The 19,506-nt window shown below is 39.4% G+C and overlaps 1 protein-coding gene across 3 annotated transcripts in view; it reads right to left on the bottom strand.

Annotated features, from left to right (window-relative positions):
* Positions 1 to 1,360: 1,360 nt before the first annotated feature.
* The window catches only part of supt3h (SPT3 homolog, SAGA and STAGA complex component), a 74,545-nt gene continuing 56,399 nt past the window's right edge, over positions 1,361 to 19,506 (bottom strand). For 2 of the 3 annotated variants that reach the window (XM_056767198.1, XM_056767199.1), the window contains exons 7-12: positions 18,251 to 18,326; positions 16,333 to 16,445; positions 16,042 to 16,152; positions 14,292 to 14,462; positions 12,288 to 12,398; positions 1,361 to 1,706 (exon numbers count right to left, since the gene is read on the bottom strand). In XM_056767198.1, coding sequence (XP_056623176.1) covers positions 1,665 to 1,706; positions 12,288 to 12,398; positions 14,292 to 14,462; positions 16,042 to 16,152; positions 16,333 to 16,445; positions 18,251 to 18,326 — 624 coding nt within the window. In that variant the 3' untranslated portion in view covers positions 1,361 to 1,664. Of the gene's footprint in view, positions 1,707 to 4,001; positions 10,593 to 12,287; positions 12,399 to 14,291; positions 14,463 to 16,041; positions 16,153 to 16,332; positions 16,446 to 18,250; positions 18,327 to 19,506 lie in introns of all 3 variants that reach the window. The other variant, XR_008909094.1, reaches the window with a different exon arrangement.

Raw genomic sequence — 19,506 nt, 5'->3', positions numbered from 1 at the left:
GACGATGTGCTTTTTTTACACAGCAATTTAGAACACCACACCACAAATAGGATCTAATCCCCTCGCACGGCAAAATGTAGGCCATAATTGCTCCCATTAGATCTTGGATTCATAAACGGGACTGTTTCACGTCTCAGCCCTAATTGTAACCTATACCCTGTCTGTATGGTTAAGTAGCATAATTCACAGGCCGTGTATGTAGCGTTTGTTAGGATTCGCATACAACTGGACCTTTCTTTCATTTAAAAGTAGCCTATCACATAGCCTACACTGCTGTTGTTATTGTTTATTTTAACACTGTTAAGTAGCCTATGTGTGTTGTGCAGGAGGTGTTTGAACCCGAAATTGTCTGATGTAGGCTAGACGAAATTGCGTTACTCAGTTTTGTGGTAACGTTATCCATGTTCTTTATGTACCGGCTTTTCGACAACTTCGGCTGAAATTGTCCTTATGTTAAGGCCAAAGGCCTTGTAATAACTTCTGTATGACCTGGCAATAAACATTTGAAAAAAGTTTGTCTATAATGTGATTGGCTAAACTGATTTGATTTCGGGTCGGTTCTATTTTAAGCGGGTTGGGTCGGTTGCGGATTTTAATTAGTGCTGCTGTCGGAAAACGGGTCGGATGCGGTTTTAAGCACTGCGGGTACGGATTTACAAAATCGGACCCGTGCAGCTCTCTGCTTTGGGCTTCCGTTGGCAGAACTCTCTCTCTCAATGGCTCTTTTTTTGCTAACTTTTCCGCTATCTGGAGGGTTGTTCACCAGCTATCTCCTAAAGCGAAAGAAGCAAAAGTTGATTCGCCAACTACCAAAAAAAAAAAAAAAGAAGAAATGCGTAAAACGCATCTGCGCTTGCGTAGAGGGCCAAGGGTCAAACATCACGGTTCGCTACTCTATAGATTATATGTACTGTAGATAATTGTGAGGTGACATCATTCATTCACACGTTCAATTTAAGAGGAATTTTTAAAACCCTCATCACAATCGAACACAAGACACCACACAGGCCGCTTGTATTCAGTGCAGATCATCTGTCGATCTCTGAACCCATAAACCAGAAACAAGTGACCTTCTGTTGACATGAAACTGAACCGTGAGGGGATACGTGAGGCACAAGCGCCGGGAGAAAAACACTTTAACAGATGTGTACACTTGATGTGACACAACATCACTACTGTTTGTTCAGCAAACCTCAAAATCAAGGTGTCTAACTGTAGAAACAGTTCACGTGTGTGTGTGGGATTTAAAGAACATCTGAGAGATCAGAACCCAACTGACAAAAAAGGGTCCTTCAGCATTCTCTCCTTCATCTGCTTCATTAATGTACCATGTGAACAAAGATGACAAATACATGAAACATTCTGACACAAGATTCATTTTATTTTATAAATACAAAGAAATCTGAAGATGCGATAAAAAATCGAACATTTAAAGCAACAAATGAAAGATGGATTTTCAGTTTTCAAATAAAGACAAAAACAACCAGAACTGATTCCACATCACCGACACCACATCCAAATCCAACAGGTGATTTCATGTGTCCAACATACACTGAGAATAACTCACAACTAAACAACAAAACAAAGAGAAATAACAGAAGTGCTTCCACGAGTTGTGTAGAACAGCATCTTCAGGCGTCGGGTCGGTGTGTTTGTGTTGAGGTTCAGCAGGCGAGGAAGGTCATGCCGTTCCTGCGGTGGGCGCTCTGTCACAGAGAAACACAAAATCTGTTATGAATGAACACAGCGGCAGATTCAGGTTAACATTCACGTGTGCTTTATGAATGGACGGTATTTGATTTATCAAGAATATAACACTGAAACTATAGATCATATAATGCGTCATTCACATATTTTTCTAACATTTGGTTATAAAAGTGGCCAAAATCACATTAATGTTTGTGTTATATGGGACAAAGATGTGATGAATTCACTGCATTCAAAGACATGTCATTAATATAGACAATGGCATGAATTCAGTGAAAATATATTTAGATAATTGTGTTAAAAAACACAACCGACCTTCCATTGAATGATTGTTCAAAGAGCTAAACAACAATATATCATGTAATATAGATCTGAGCAAATAAAGGTGGATGTGTGAGGTGATGGTGACTCTGATAAGTGGTCAAACAACACCAAACACAATAAACATTTACTGAAGATTATGGACAATATACACCTGCCAATAAAACCATCAAATAATCCAAAACACAATCCTGACTGAGACGGCCCCACGAGAGAGTAAAAATAACACACGTGTCTTCTGAACAGAAGAAGTGCTCATTCATGAAAATCCAACACAAGGACAGCGTCAGAATTAAAAACATCGATGAGATAAAGCAGGTGTGAGACACACAGACAGAATCTAGACAGAGTTTAATTGACGGACAGATCAGAATGAACGTGTCATTTTGTGCATTTTACACTATTTCTCCCAAATAAAATGTTGATTTGCAACAAAATAAGATGCAATGATTGCAGACCTAAATAAGACGATATAAGAGAGATTCTTGCGTATGAAAGCTGAAGGTTGTGTGGTGATCTGATGAGGACTTTTATTTCTGTGCTTCATGATCTGTGAGGGAAATAACAGCTTCAACAAACTACAGACCAGATCTCAATCAAAGCAGAAAGATCAACTGAACCTTCAATGTGAACGCCTGCATTTGTTACACAACAACAATCATCGGAACAAACACAAGACAACGTTACATTAACATGAAGAACACATCTCACTTCATTCACATGACAATCAACTGGAAACACTCTAAAAGACCCAGAAAACCTGAACAACTGCAGGACGAGACCAAACTCAGATCCTTCATAAACGTGTATATACAGTGAAGGAGTTAAAGCACGTTAAGAGTTCCTCTTTCTCTGTATGGTAATAAGTTCACAGAGGTCTTCAGGTTCAGAGCGGCCCGTCTCCTTCAGATAGTGGGTGGATCACGACCACGACCGTCCTCCACAGACCCAAACGCCATCAACAGAGTCCAAGAAAAACTGAAAATGTGCAGTCCGGCCAGCGTGTGGTTTCAGAAGGCCAGCGTCTTATTACTGGTCTACATTTACACTGCAGATCGAATGACACTGAACCGCTGGGGGTCTGGAGGAATCACATGTGCCATGAACACAACACACACGTTTGCTGTTAATTGTGTGAGCTGTTGAATTTGCATCTGCATCATGAAGTGGAGTCTATAATATCTTCATCAATTACACACGTCTGCATTCACCACTACATCACATAATTCATCACAACCATTCTGTCATTTGCACATGAATTACCAGATGTTTGATCTCTAAACTACACGTAGAGCAACAAAATGCTGCTATAAAACTACAACAGCAAAAAGGATGCTAAAAAAACTCAAATTAATATTTCAATTTATAACTTTAAAATATATATGCAAGAAAAAGATTGCATGTTTACGACCTTGAAGCTGAAATGTTGTTTGATTATCAACATTCTTCCAAATATCTCCTTTTGTGTTCTGCTGAAAAAAGAAACTCGTACAGGTCTGACACGAGGATGAGTAAATGATGACAGAATTCTCTTTGTAAGGGAATCTGTCCTTTTTAAAATCCCCTAAAAGCAAATTCACGACACAATTTGAGACTTTGTTATTTTACAGAATAAAGATAAGGAACAGATTATTTTCGTTCACTAAATAATTTTTTTTGAAAAAGATTCTGTTCATTGAAATCAAATAAAATATTGACCTAAAAATTATTGTAAAAAAATTAATTTAATCAATTTGTTAAAACAAAAATAAAAAAATATTTATAATTTTGTGTTTAATTAATTTATAATTAATTAAATGTATTAAAAGGAAAATAAAAATTTATTTATTCAAAAAAATTATTATAATAGACAAAAGCATACAACAAAATTGCTCAAACTTGAACTAATATGAGTATAAAAAAATAAAAGATCTAATGTATATAAAAAATATGAATGAAACAAAGAAAACTCTGCAGAAGTGAAGTGTGTTCACCTCGGGGTGATCTGATCAGCGTTATATTAGGACGAGAGTTGAACTTCTGAAGAACTGGAGCTGGTTTTTGGCAGGCCGTGGAGTTGAAAGAGAAGCCGTTTTGCTGGAGTCTTGTTTGCGTGAGGAAGGAAAGTGTTTGCCCTTCTCTTCTCCCGCCCGTTGAGTCACATCTCTGCCAGGATCGAGCCCAAGAAGACGGATGACCCCCGGTGAGAGGAGCTTTATCTTTGATCAGAGCTCTGGTGTCCTCCGGTTGTCCGTTGAGTCGTGTAAATGTGAGAGACAAAGCATCTCCTCTGGGCCGAGAGATGACACGCCAATTATCAATGAGAGAAACTCACATGTGCAAGTCGTTACAAACAACATCGTTCTGTCTCTCCTCTATTTTTAAACCGGATGAAACGCTCACTGTTTACCGTCCGCTGTAAACAACACGCCACGCGTCGCCTTTGTTCGGACTCCGTCTCGTGCGTGAAGAGCCGCGGATCGTCATCATCTCCAGACTTTGACGAAGACGGAAACAATAAACAAAACAAAGTCCTTCTCACGCTTCGTAAAGTTGAGCGGTGCGCATATTTCTGCTCCCAACACCTCCTTTACGCCCGATCCACAGGCCAAGATACACATCAGACAAAGAGGTCAGGAATACAGTTAAACACTCCGCTAGAAAAAGAACATAAATACAAGCGAAGAAAAACACAGATCTGTCAGAGACCGAGCCACAGCAGGAACTTCACCCCCAAAACACACACGGAGGAACGATTCAAAAGGGACACTGAACAGCGATCGATTCTTATCCACACATAGACACAGAACTGACAGATACAGATGAGAGAGGTGAGCGTCTGTAATGAGACAACAGAACTCCCGCTTGTGTTTATTCATGACGCACAGATGTGAGAATGTGAGGAGAGCCGCCGCCTCGTGTCCGTCTGGAGCCGCATGAATGGAGTCGAGGCCGCAGTCGTATGATCGGGATTCCCCATCGACCGACCCTCAGACACCGCGTCTGCCTGACACTTCACATGTGAGGATGTAAAGCCCCAGGACAGGATTTAGGGATTTAGGGAAATAGACACGCTTAATGTGAGATGAACTTGGGACCGGCTTTTGTGCAAAATCACACAATGATGATTCAAGAAGACCTGCACAGACACACAACCAAACGTGATACAAAAGTATACCGTCATTCTATTTAAAGCGCAATACTGAAAACTTGACGACGATTTGGCATAAATATTTGTAAATGCATACAGTACTCGTGCACACACACAAATTAGTTAAACACACACAAACATTAGTTAATACAAAAGAGAACTGTGTGTGTTATATATAATATTTATACTGTATGTATAGGATATAAAATACACAGAAAAAACGGACGACGTCACCCAAAAAGGAAAATTCTGTCATCTTTTACTCAATTTTTCCAAATCTGTATAAATGTCTTTGTTGTGATAAACACAGAGGAAGTTATTTGGAAGAATGCGTATAACCAGACAGATTTTGACCCCATTGACTCCCATAGTAGGAAAAATACACTGGTGGTCAAAAGTGTCCCGGAACCTTTTTGCTGTCCTACATTCTTTAAAATATCTTCTTTTGTGTTCAACAGAACAAAAAAGGATAAAGTAATTTTTCCTTTCAGAACAAAGACATTTATACAGATTTGGAACAACTCGAAGGCGAGTAAATGATGACAGAATTTCCTTTTTTGGGTGAAGTGTCCCTTTAAAGGTCCTGTGTGTCATTTTTGGAGGATCTATTGACAGAAATGCAATATAATATACATAACTATGTGTTCAGAGGTGTATAAAGACCTTATATAATAAAGAGCAGAGCGATACACACCGTGGGTCACCTTACATAGAATTCATGTTGTTTCTACAGTAGCCCTAAACAGACAAGCTGCTCTACAGAACGCGGTTCATAAATGCGTTTTATAATTGGTCAGTTCTGGTCCTTGATTTTGATTGGCTGAGCAGAGTTCTAAGCCGTTATATAATACCCTTATTACATAGCCTAAATATCATTTTATTTACTTTAAGTTTACACATATGGAATAACAGTTTTATAAAAGCAATAAGCCTAGCGAAGCAGTGTATTACAGTGCATTTTATAACAGATGAAGGGGTTTTAAGGACTCCGCTTCACGTCGTGCCACAACGCCCTTAGCCGTTATAAAATGCACTGTAACACACTGCTTTGTGGGGGTTATTGCTTTAATCTCCTTCGGCAAAGAAGCGAAACATCTTTGTTTTGTGTCAACAAAAGGCGGGGGCCCGGGGGCGGAACGAGCCGTTGATCGCAATTCACAACCTCACCACTAGATGCCACTAAAGTCTCCACATTGCTTCTTATATTTGTGTGTCTATTTTCCAAATTATTTTGCATGCAGTATTTTCTTTTGTGGCAAGTGTTTTCAGTGTATATTACTATTAAAAAAAAACAAATCTGCTTGCAATTAATACGTAGAAATTAACAACAACAAGCAATTGAAATATAGATAAAAATCTGTAGTCTAGCAGTTTCCTCATTACATCAGATCACGTGCAGAAGGTTGAGATCCATCACATCACATTGACAAATGGCTCTGCATATAAACAGTGTAAGACGTCTCTTTATCTAGTGTTCTGAAAGTCTCTTTTGGGTCATGTGACGTCACATGTTCAAAATATTTTTATCCAGTAGTGTATCAGTGATGTCATGATAATAAACTGAAGAGCTGATTTCTGTACATGCGGTTAAAGTGTCTTTAATGTAAACATCACTATTACATGTGAAGGGTGCACAGTAGCGTTTAGATTTCCATGCGTGTGATTTAGAGTAAAGCAGCACCTCTGAGATTTCTGCATAAAGGATTAGATCTGTCATTTGGAGAGTTGAACGCCGTCCAGATTCACGCTCAGCGCTGGACTTTAATGGGCCGTACTGTACACCAGCATGCTGTGAAGTGGGATTCGAGGGTCAGCGGCCGGAAAACCCCCCCGTAAATCAAGAGTATCTGAAACAGACGAAGGGCTGCCGTCTCACAAAGCCTGAAGATGAGACTTTATTAAAAAATAATAGCCGGTCTGTTTACTGCCACAGCAGATGGATTACACGGCACTGAAATAAATACTTCCAGATGCAGCTCAACAGAAATTACACTGAAGAAGAAGACGAAGAAGAAGAGAGGGAAAAAAACACTCCATAAATCTAGAGAGAGAAACGGCAAAGAGGTTTCTGGCAACCTCCTGCTTCTAATGGCATAGTATTTTCATATCAATGCTTCAACAAATAAGAGAAGATGGAGCACCTCTGCCAAGATTTCTGGCACAAAATAAAAACAAATAAAGTCTTTTGTGTCCATGGGTCAGAATTCAGAAGTCCCTGACAAACTTACTTCGAAGACAAACATCACGCTTTGCTTCCAACGGCGCCAGTAGTTCTGCACCGGGAGGTCTGAATATCATTTCCATAAAATATTGCCTCTTTGGAAGACTACCGTATGTCATTCTGTGAGATTCTGCCAGTCCAGCCATTCTCCTGACATCCAACACACAGTTTCACGGAGTAATAACAAGCTCTTAAAAGTGCGGGGAAGAATGACCTCGGCTAGTAAATGTGGAACCTGACGTCTGATGCCAACACAAGAAACGGAACTGCTATTCAGAGATATAAAGCCTGCTCCAATGAGCCGTTTATACTGCAGTGTTTATGAGCCATTGACAAGAACACAAGACGTCTGTCTTTACATACTGAGAGACGATAGAGAAACAAACAAGACCAGCGGAGACGCATCACCCCTTCGTTTGTTTCCTTTGGCACAAGGTCTGACGTCGAGTGAAAGACGGGCAAACCGAAAAAATTAAATAAAAAATACTGCTGTCACAGCAACTTCTACACACACACACACACACACACACACACACACACAAGAAGACCATTGAAATGTAAACACAACCGGCAAACATGACCATCAACATTTATGTTCTCCTAGATACAACCTTTTAAAGCAACCCCCAACGTATAACACTTTGTAATCACCATTATACACCTCAGAGCAGCTTAGCAACCACCTACCATACCCTAGCAACGGCATATCAACTCATTATACACCTCAGAGCAGCTTAGCAACCACCTACCATACCCTAGCAACGGCATATCAACTCATTATACACCTCAGAGCAGCTTAGCAACCACCTACCATACCCTAGCAACGGCATATCAACTCATTATACACCTCAGAGCAGCTTAGCAACCACCTACCATACCCTAGCAACGGCATATCAACTCATTATACACCTCAGAGCAGCTTAGCAACCACCTACCATACCCTAGCAACCGCATAGCAACTCACTATACACCTCAGAGCAGCTTAGCAACCATCTACCATACCCTAGCAACGGCATAGCAAGACATTACACAACCCAGAGCATCTTAGCAACATCCACATGACATCATCAGTGCGCAGGCGAAATCTTCTGGTTCGTTTGAAAGTCTTATGATTCGTTTCTCTGTATAAATGATGCAACAGGATGAATTCTGATGTAGTATCTTAATATTTTTACTGTTCTATATTTTAATCTGACTTTCAGATTTTTGCGCACTGATAATAAATCACAGTGAGTACCACAACAACGGCTTACAGTCTATATATACAGCATATAAAACAAGCATACTGAGGTCAAAAGAAGCACAAGAGATGAAGGTTTCTGCCAAGAATCTATAAATCTGGCAGTAAAAACTGAAGACCAGTGTGATGTGAGATGATGTTACAGTGAAATGAAATGAAAGCCTTGAGTTCGTTGACTTGTTGTCCTGCTGTAATTCAGTCTTCTGGCTCTTGTGTTTCTTGTCTAATTTTATTTCAGAGTTAATAATCTCGCAAGGACCTGATTTTGGTAATCCGAGGCCGATAAAGCCGCCAGCAGCAGTCACTGGGGCAGACATTTAAATTACATAACACACACACAACCACACACACACACACATACATACAGTCTAAAGAGAGAAATGATTCCAGATCAGTCTTCAGTCTGGAGGAGTCATCATCACAATTACACATGCATTTAAAACTCAAGCGTACCACCTAACACGCCAACACGTATATGAACACGCTAATGAGAATGAGTCTCACATCTGACCGTCTGAACATCAACACACTTCAGAAAGACCAGAGTAAAACTCATCCTGAGGTTTAATCATCGACTCAAACACACAACGTCTGTCTCTGGCTCATTTACTCAAAAATCTCTCCTTCGAAACCATTTATGTGACCATGGACAACAAAACCAGTCTTATGGGTACATTTTTCGAAATCAATATTTTTACATAATTTGAACGCTGAACAATTAAGCTTTCTATTGATATATAGGTTCTAATGATATAATTTTATCTGCCGGAGATATAACTGTTTAAATCTCTGGAATCTGAGGGTGCAAAAGAATCAAAATATAAAAAAAACTGCCTTTGAAGTTGTAAATATGAGGCACTGTTACTGGTCATCCACTCAAAAAAAAAGTTTTGATATATTTATGGCAGGAAATTTACAAAATATCTTCCTGGAACATGATCTTTACTTAATATCCTAATGATTTTTGGCATATAAGAAAAATTGATAATTTTGACCCATACAATGTCTTTTTTGCTCTTAAAATGTTCCCGTGCGACTTAAGACTGGTTTTGTGATCCAGGGTCACATTTCACCTGCTTCAACATCTTACACAACACACACCAGTGTCATTTGCTGGAAAAACAAATGGGAACATTTTGATTCTTCATTTCCTTTACTTTATTTACCTCTGATTATTTGATCTAAATCTCTTTTCCTCTTCATTATCTCCCCTGGTTGTTTTTCTTGTTTCGTTCCATCCATGGGATAGATTTGCATTTGTACTTCTTTGTACATTATAATCTTTGATCAATAAAAATATACAGTGTTGTTCAAAATAATAGCAGTACAATGTGACTAACCAGAATAATCAAGGTTTTTAGTATATTTTTTATTGCTACGTGGCAAACAAGTTACCAGTAGGTTCAGTAGATTCTCAGAAAACAAATGAGACCCAGCATTCATGATATGCACGCTCTTAAGGCTGTGCAATTGGGCAATTAGTTGAATTAGTTGAAAGGGGTGTGTTCAAAAAAATAGCAGTGTGGCATTCAATCACTGAGGTCATCAATTTTGTGAAGAAACAGGTGTGAATCAGGTGGCCCCTATTTAAGGATGAAGCCAACACTTGTTGAACATGCATTTGAAAGCTGAGGAAAATGGGTCGTTCAAGACATTGTTCAGAAGAACAGCGTACTTTGATTAAAAAGTTGATTGGAGATGGGAAAACCTATAAAGAGGTGCAAAAAATGATAGGCTGTTCAGCTAAAATGATCTCCAATGCCTTAAAATGGAGAGCAAAACCAGAGAGACGTGGAAGAAAACGGAAGACAACCATCAAAATGGATAGAAGAATAACCAGAATGGCAAAGGCTCAGCCAATGATCACCTCCAGGATGATCAAAGACAGTCTGGAGTTACCTGTATGTACTGTGACAGTTAGAAGACGTCTGTGTGAAGCTAATCTATTTTCAAGAATCCCCCGCAAAGTCCCTCTGTTAAAAAAAAGGCATGTGCAGAAGAGGTTACAATTTGCCAAAGAACACATCAACTGGCCTAAAGAGAAATGGAGGAACATTTTGTGGACTGATGAGAGTAAAATTGTTCTTTTTGGGTCCAAGGGCCACAGGCAGTTTGTGAGACGACCCCCAAACTCTGAATTCAAGCCACAGTACACAGTGAAGACAGTGAAGCATGGAGGTGCAAGCATCATGATATGGGCATGTTTCTCCTACTATGGTGTTGGGCCTATTTATCACATACCAGGGATCATGGATCAGTTTGCATATGTTAAAATACTTGAAGAGGTCATGTTGCCCTATGCTGAAGAGGACATGCCCTTGAAATGGTTGTTTCAACAAGACAATGACCCAAAACACACTAGTAAACGGGCAAAGTCTTGGTTCCAAACCAACAAAATTAATGTTATGGAGTGGCCAGCCCAATCTCCAGACCTTAATCCAATTGAGAACTTGTGGGGTGATATCAAAAATGCTGTTTCTGAAGCAAAACCAAGAAATGTGAATGAATTGTGGAATGTTGTTAAAGAATCATGGAGTGGAATAACAGCTGAGAGGTGCCACAAGTTGGTTGACAGATGTCAAGCAGTTTTAAAAAACTGTGGTCATACAACTAAATATTAGTTAAGTGATTCACAGGATTGCTAAATCCCAGAAGAAAAAAAATGTTTGTACAAAATAGTTTTGAGTTTGTACAGTCAAAGGTAGACACTGCTATTTTTTTGAACACACCCCTTTCAACTAATTGCCCAATTGCACAGCCTTAAGAGCGTGCATATCATGAATGCTGGGTCTTGTTTGTTTTCTGAGAATCTACTGAACCTACTGGTAACTTGTTTGCCACGTAGCAATAAAAAATATACAAAAAACCTTGATTATTCTGGTTAGTCACATTGTACTGCTATTATTTTGAACAATACTGTGCATAAAAATGGATTCATGGCTGAAGAACTGCTTTAAACCACATGTTGAAAAAACATTTTTGTGTTTAAAATTGATCAAATTTGTATACTTGAATTAAATTTAGAAATAAAAATGATAAACCTCTATACACCTGGACTTATTTAGAATATTTCTGATGTGTCGATTAAGCTGAAAGTTTAAATATTAAAAGTTCTGTATAAAAACAAATCATCTGAATGTTTTTTGTGTATTCGGCTTGTTGAAATCTGCTGATGACTGAAAGCAGAAGTAAAGCCGTGATGAATCGCAGTCAAACGAACAGGATTGATCTGATAAAATAAAGAAGCTCAGCATGATATTGGCAGGAGACGCGGCGGTCGCTGGCTCGGTAACCATCAAGTAGCCATCATTGGTAAATTGCTCATTACCTGTGAATTACACATTGACCACAAGAGCAAAAGCTTCCGGATTGGCTGCGAGAAGTCATTTCTCCATCTTAAAACACTTAAAACACCCACACGGAAAATGATAAGTTGCTGCGCGCTTGCATGCGTAAGAGCTGCTGTAAACAGAATTTATGGAAAACAAAACCAAATTAAATCTCCTTTGTATTTCCACAAAGAAGAGAATCTGGCCTTATTTTATTCTCCAGCAGAATTCTGTGACTTTTATGAGGAAAATTACACAAACCACTAATTGCTCCGAACAATTCCAACGGTTCAGGGAATTAAAATGACTGCGTGGTGCTGGGATTATAAATAGACGTACTGAGAAGAGAGAGAGCGGGGCGATCTTGTGGCTGTAGCGCCTGACGGCTTCTCTGATGTGGGCCGGTTGGATGCCGTTACTCGGAGACTCTGAGCTGTACGCCGGTGAGCTCTGCAACACAGAAAAAATACACAACACATTACGACTCGCATCACAAGTGTCCTGCACTTTAACACACACACAATAAAAATCACAAGCAAAATGAGCCGGAGAGACACACAGATATAAACACTCTTTGTCACACTCACACACACAGACCCACACACATACACGCCTGCACAAACATACACATGCGCACAAACTTGCATTTGTATAATAATGTAATCATTAAGGATAATCATTTTTTCTCTTGTTTGTCTTAACCAACTTTTATCTTTTTTTAATATTCTATGTGCGTTTCATGTATATTTCCATTGTATTGTATTGTATTCTATTCTATAAGAAACACAATGATGTGACTCTGTGTATCTCTATAAAAAAACACAATGATAAAAATATTTATCTCCAGCATCACTGCTCTCTCACGCAGGTTATTGTTTCATTTAATTCAATTATTTATTTACACAAAGATCTCAACTGTGAAAACATAAAACAGAGATGATGTTATATCTGAAAATGCTCAATAACCCTCCGTATAAACACTGAACCTCAATCGTGATTTGCTTTATTTATTTACATTTATGGATTTACAGTATTTATCTGGGATTACGTTGTTTATTTACTCATTACATTCTTGATTTCTGCTGTAAACTGAAGCATTGTTTCTGGACTGAATTAAATCTGAAAATACATCATGTGGATTAACGTCAGATCTACAGATATATGTTAACACAGTCCTAGTAAATCAATGGAGGTGTAAAGAGCATCATTTTCTGTTGTTAAAGCTCTTATAGTAACGCTACATGAATTCTTCTACACTATATATTTTTACAGTTCACTCTCGTCTCTTGACTGATGGTGAATATACATTAAGGGCCCTATCTTGCACCCAGCGCAATTGACTTTGTATACCGACGCATGTGTCATTCCTATTTTGCACCCGCGCAAAGCGCGCTTTTCCCTCCACAGAAGCACATCGCTAAACTAGTGAATGAACTTGCGCTCCCGGGGCGGTTCAGCGCAAAAAAGGAGGCGTGTTCCGGCGCAAACAATCCCTGGTGCTATTTTGCTGTTCCATTAAACAATTGCGCCACTGACCAGAAAAAAACCTAGTCTAAAGTCAGTGGCGCGTTGCGCGTTGTTCATTATGCTATTTTAAGGGCGCATGCTTGACCATAATGTATAGCGTACACAACGCCCATACACTTTGCTCATGTAAACTACACAGATGCAACAGTTATTTTTGCAAATCATAAATTGTTACACTAAAAAAATATTAACACATGAGATGACGGAAATCATTGTGGTGTGCCACGAGGATGTGAAAAAATAGGCATAAATCTAGCTTACAAATTATTCAGGCTAATTGTAGTAATTAAGGATCAGACCTGTTTGCCCAATAGTGGCAATAAGACATATATGTTATAAGGACATCTGACAAATTGGTTTGTCCGTCAAGAACCAGGAAAAAAAATCGACTGAAAACCTAAAAAAACTGAAAGACTGAAAAAAAAGACTGTGAAATCACCTTTACCATAATGTAAGTACATTAAAAACCTTAGTCTTCAACTTACCAGTTAAGTTGCGCGTGCTCATATTTTTGCGCCTGGTAAATACACCATAATAATAGCAATCCATAATGGAACTTGCGCACCTGCTTTTAAAGGGAATGTTGGATGACGCTCTGATTGGTTTATTTCACGTTACGCCCAAACCACACCTATGAATAATGAAGCTACTTCAGACCAACCCATTTTAGATTTGCGCCGGGCGCAAGAGCCATTTATCCCGCCGGGAAAATAGCAACAGCGCTTTGACCCGCCCACAAAGTTACTTGCGCTTCGCGCTTTGACACTTGCGTTTCAGATCGTTAAAATAGGGCCCTAAGAGTGAACACTTCTGTACCTTCTTCCTCTTCCTCTGTCTGGTTTTACTGGCGGGGTCCTGCGTGAGGCCACCGTTGCCCTGTGCCGCTGTGCAGTGGCTTTTATTCTGATGTCCGGCGGTCAGAGGGGCACCGGGGGTGGAGGGGGGCGTGTTCTCTGGAGACTCCGCCTCCTTTCTGCTGGTTGCAGCCTGAAGACAGAGCAGTAGAACATCTCATCAGTGTTTAGTGTTAAAGATCTGAGTCCATCAGTGATCTTTGAATGTGGAGTTGTGTTCACTGCTTTAAAAATGTTGTTCCATGAATTAGTCACATTTGTAGAGAGAATGACATCACACATTTCATGTGTATGTTTTCATTGTTTGTTTGTGATGTATTGTACGGTGAAGCCAGAGATCATTGCATGTGTAATAAAAACAAAATCAACAGAACCGAAAGCATCACAGTGATGTAAGGTCACGTCTACAAAACAAAGAGATCCTGACAAACATCACCTGCAGTCTAAAGACACAATCTGTGTCCTATCAGTCAAAGCACACTACATGAGATCAAAAACACCAACAAAAATACCATAAGTGTGTGTCCAGACCCACAGTGACCTTGGCCCAGAGAGACAGACAGAACCAGAGAGATAGAGCGAGTGAGACAGGGAGAGAGAGAAAGCAAGATATACAGCGAGAGAGACAGAGAGATAGAAACATTTGAAATATTAATAGAGTGAGAGACAGACAGAGAGAGACAGAGAAAGTGAGAGTGTGTGTGAGAGAGAGAGAGAAAGTGAGAGTGTGAGAGAGAGAGAGTGTGAGAGAGAGAGAGAGTGAGAGACAGAGAGAGAGAGAGAGAGAGAGAGAGAGACAGAGTGAGAGACAGAGTGTGAGAGTGAGAGAGTGTGAGAGAGAGAGAGTGTGAGAGAGAGAGAGAGAGAGAGAGAGAGAGAGACAGAGTGTGAGAGAGAGAGAGTGTGAGAGAGAGAGAGAGTGAGAGACAGAGAGAGAGAGAGAGTGAGTGAGAGACAGAGTGAGAGACAGAGTGTGAGAGTGAGAGAGTGTGAGAGAGAGAGAGAGAGAGAGAGAGAGAGAGAGAGACAGAGTGTGAGAGTGAGAGAGTGTGAGAGACAGACAGAGAGAGAGAGAGAAAGTGAGAGTGTGTGTGAGAGAGAGAGAGAGAGAGAGAGAGAGAGAGAGAGAGAAAGTCAGAAAGAGTGTGTGAGAGAGAGAGAGAGAGAGAGAGAGAGAGAAAGTGAGAGTGTGAGAGAGAGAGAGAGAGAGAGAGAGAGAGAGAGAGAGAGAAAGTGAGAGAGAGAGAGAGAGAGAGAGAGAGTGAGAGACAGAGAGAGTGAGAGAGAAAAAAATAGAAATAGAGTAAGAGACAGAGAGAGAGAGAGAGAGTGAGAGAGATAGAGCAAGAGTGAAAATGTAGTGTAGTATGGTCCATAGTTATAATTTTAAATGTTTATATTATAATATTTTTAAAGACCTAGTACGAGAACAGATGTTTTTTTCTGCTACTCACTGAAACAGATGCCTGTGCCTCTTCACAACACAGTGAGACTAATAGAAATAGAATAGCTTCATAATAACAAACAACTCCATCTTAAACACATTATGAAAAAATTAAATAATTTTAAGTGCTTTTTACAAACTTTCAAGGCAAATTTCAGTCAGTTATGTCACATGAAGTATCGGCCTTTGGTATCGCTGCATTTTTATCAGTATGAGTACATGAGTTCAGTATCGGGCCTCGTTCGTGTGTTCATTATTTTGTATGTACCTCAGATGAAGAGTTGCTGTACTGGATGAATGTGGCAGATATGACGCGCTGGAATGGATCTCCTGTTTTAGGAGTCATGTCTTGTTTGACCAACAGAGCAAGATCAACAACCTAAAAACACAATAAAACACAATGTGAAAGTGTTTCTCCGTCAGAAACATGTGTTTTCTAGTGTGTTGGTTTGGATTATTGTATATTTATTTCTTCATACTGCACTGCAACACAAACGCAGGAAAGTGATGTTGTGTAAATGACACAATGTGAGAAATGTGTCTCATTATAAGAGCTCACCTGAGCCACAGTTTCATACGCCAGATATGAGAGAATCTCCATGGACATGGCGTTGGGTTTGATATCAAGACTACTGCAGTCCAGCCACTCACGGAACTTTGAGGCTTTCTTTGCTAAAGTTACAAAATGAGCAGAGTTATGAAATGATGAGTTCAAAGTCTTGACGGGTTGTCATGGAAACAGTGAGGATGTTTAGATACACCCAGAGCTGCTGAGAGAGAGTCACGGCAACAGAAGTTAAAATTGTTTGTTGCCTTCAAATAAATCCAGGAAGTTATGTTTTCACTTTATTTTTGTTATAAATGAAATGACTTGCGTCTTTAAACATGTTAAATGTTGACCTCGGTCTGTTTTGAACCACCATTGCTATGAAAAAACGGTTCTATTGGAGTCGACGGAGTTGACGCAACTCTCACTCTCAATGGCTCTGGATACACTGGGCATGAAGTGAGTGATGAACAGAGCTGTGACACACACACAGACGTTTGTTTTAAGGATGTGTAAACACTTGCAGTATAACCAGAGAACTGTATCCCACAATGCACCTGATATCTGACATGATCAATATAAATGATTAATATGCAGTGAAGTGTGGGAATGTATTAATAAATAAATCTGTCCTGTGCATTTAACGCGCAAATAAAAATTGTAATGCATTTAACCTAAAGTAGGTTGTCTTACATTTCCTAAAAATTACCCTGAATGTCTCATATTTATGTAGGTATGCAATCACATAACAGATAATTAAATAATATTAGGTTATATTTTATAGACAATACTGTCTGTTTCCCAATTTTTCAATGAAATGAAAACTTTTCTTGAGCGAATCAATGAATCAGTGGCTGAAGAGTCATTTACTGCATTCCTGAAGGAATCCTGGGAATCTAATCAATTAATGACATTAACTGCACCAACTGGTAGTTAACAGTATAAAAATAAAAAAGTTAAATAATAACAATAAAAAATCTGCTTATTTACACTTACTTACTCTCATGTTGTTTTAAACTTTACTGATTATTTCTTTGGGGAAATGGAAGATATTTCTTGAGAATGTAACCAAAGTGTTTTGGTCTTAAAGGTACAGTTTGTAGGAATAGCCGCTAGAGGGCGCACGATCAAAACAACAACAATGGCGTAACTTGATGACACTGTGTAGAAGTGTGGAATGATGGGATATGTTGTCTACAACTCCACCGCTGATGGTAGCGCTGATACATCAATTAGACGGGAATGAGAAATCATGTTAGGGGAAGAGGTAAAGTAATAAAGGTTAATAAATGTTGTGTTTGATGTTATTTCATTATAATGAATTAGACCCGAGTAATGTAAGGTTTAAAACGAAATTGTTAGTCGTAGATGTTACAGTAATTGTCCAATTGGATGGTGTGATAACACTGCGCAGTTTTAAGTGTTCAAATCAATCATAGTAAAAGTTAAATTGCAAATGATGTTATTGCACATGATGCTAGAGGGACCGACAATACAAACTATTTCCGCATCTGTCAACGACAGTGTCATGAGGTTGATACGTCAGTACAGACGGTAACAAAGAGTAATGTGATATGACGCCATTGACAGGCAACTAAACGGCCCGGTCCACTGTTTACAATGGAGATTTACTCAGGATTTAAAAACAGTTAGAAACATTTGAGATATTGTAAGTACTCAGCTGAAAAAAGATATAACATTGGCATAGTGGTTTTTGGCTATTTTACTGCAAAATTCTTACAATAGAACATCTGAAGCTACTTTCCGTATTAACTTATTATGGCTTTAAATGATATTTTGGCCCCAAATGTGATGAAGTTGCGATCAATTAGATTAATTAATCGCAACATCATGTAATTTAATTAGATTAAAAGTTTGAATCGCTTCACAGCCCTAAAATGAATAAGCAAGTGAATGAATGAATACTCACAAAAACTGAGCTGTCGACTCTCACAGAAATCACTGTACTGACTGGAATCCATGTTTCTCGTCATTTTCTCAATTCTCTGTATAAAAGAGACAGAATATGAACATATCATCAGTTTCTATAAAATCTTCATGATTATAAATGAGAAAACAAATGTTTATTGAATAAAAATGACCTGGAATCATTCAATCAGAGGAATAATAGAAGTGAACTTCATAAGTGTTTTAAAACCATCACGACATGAGAACCTGTTTATTCACTGAACATGATGAAATAAAAGTTTTCATTTATTTGAAATGTCAAATTCTAAACGTGTGTAAAAACACAATCTGATGATGAGACTGAATTATTGACACATCTCTGTGTGTTTGTATGTCTGTAGATTTTAAGAGAATCGTGTGGTGTTAGCAAAAAGGTTTCAGTTTCGGCTTCGCAGCTGAACGTGTTAAGATGAGGGTCAGGACCCGTAATGAGACGTTTCCTACATCCATTTCATACCTTCACATAACAGTCCATCTGAGCTCTCCACCGGCCTGCCTGTCGTAAAAAATCCCTTCACGCTTTTATGACTTGATTTGTTTTACGGTCTGGAAAGAGAGAGCGTCAAAGCTGGAGAGTCAAGAGAGTCTGACATGACGTTTGGAGTTGTGGAGCCCGAGCGGATCAGTTTCAGGCCACCCAAACCAACGGGAGTCTTTTGTATTTAGTTAGCTGGCAGTCGTTGGAAATTCCAGGCTTGAAAATACATATTAATGATGGCGAGCGCTCTGGAACTGTGATTTCTATTAGTGCCGTTGAGAGGCGAGCGCAGGTCTCGTTCTCGTGAGCCGAGGGGGAATTCACAGCAGTCTCCATGTCTGGGTCCACCGCACCGCACCGCCAGCGACTGGAGACGTGAACTTAAATAACTCCGTCCCGTCCTGCGCTTAACTCCAGACGAGAGAAATGTTTTGACTGTGGCTTACTGACTCAAGTGAGCGCTGGGGGATTTAATGTTCAATCCTATGTTAAGTCGTTGATTAAATCAAAACGTTCACCCACCTGCTAATAGCCAAATTACACGCCGGCCCTCCAGCAGGACCAGGACGCTGGCAAATATTTGATTTGGCCGCCCCACGCTTTCATTTGCTGCCAGTGTGGTCTGGATAAAGAGAATCTCAATTTGTACCGCTGAGATTTCCACAGGCACCAGCCCAAAACAAATCAACCCCTTCACACGGCCACGTTTACACCATTAGACACAAATCAAAATAAAAACC

This window comes from Triplophysa dalaica, chromosome 15 (assembly GCF_015846415.1).
Source record: "Triplophysa dalaica isolate WHDGS20190420 chromosome 15, ASM1584641v1, whole genome shotgun sequence".
Taxonomy (NCBI): Eukaryota; Metazoa; Chordata; class Actinopteri; order Cypriniformes; family Nemacheilidae; genus Triplophysa; species Triplophysa dalaica.
Note: the sequence above shows the minus strand (reverse complement) of the source record. Positions and strands in the feature narration are given on the sequence as shown.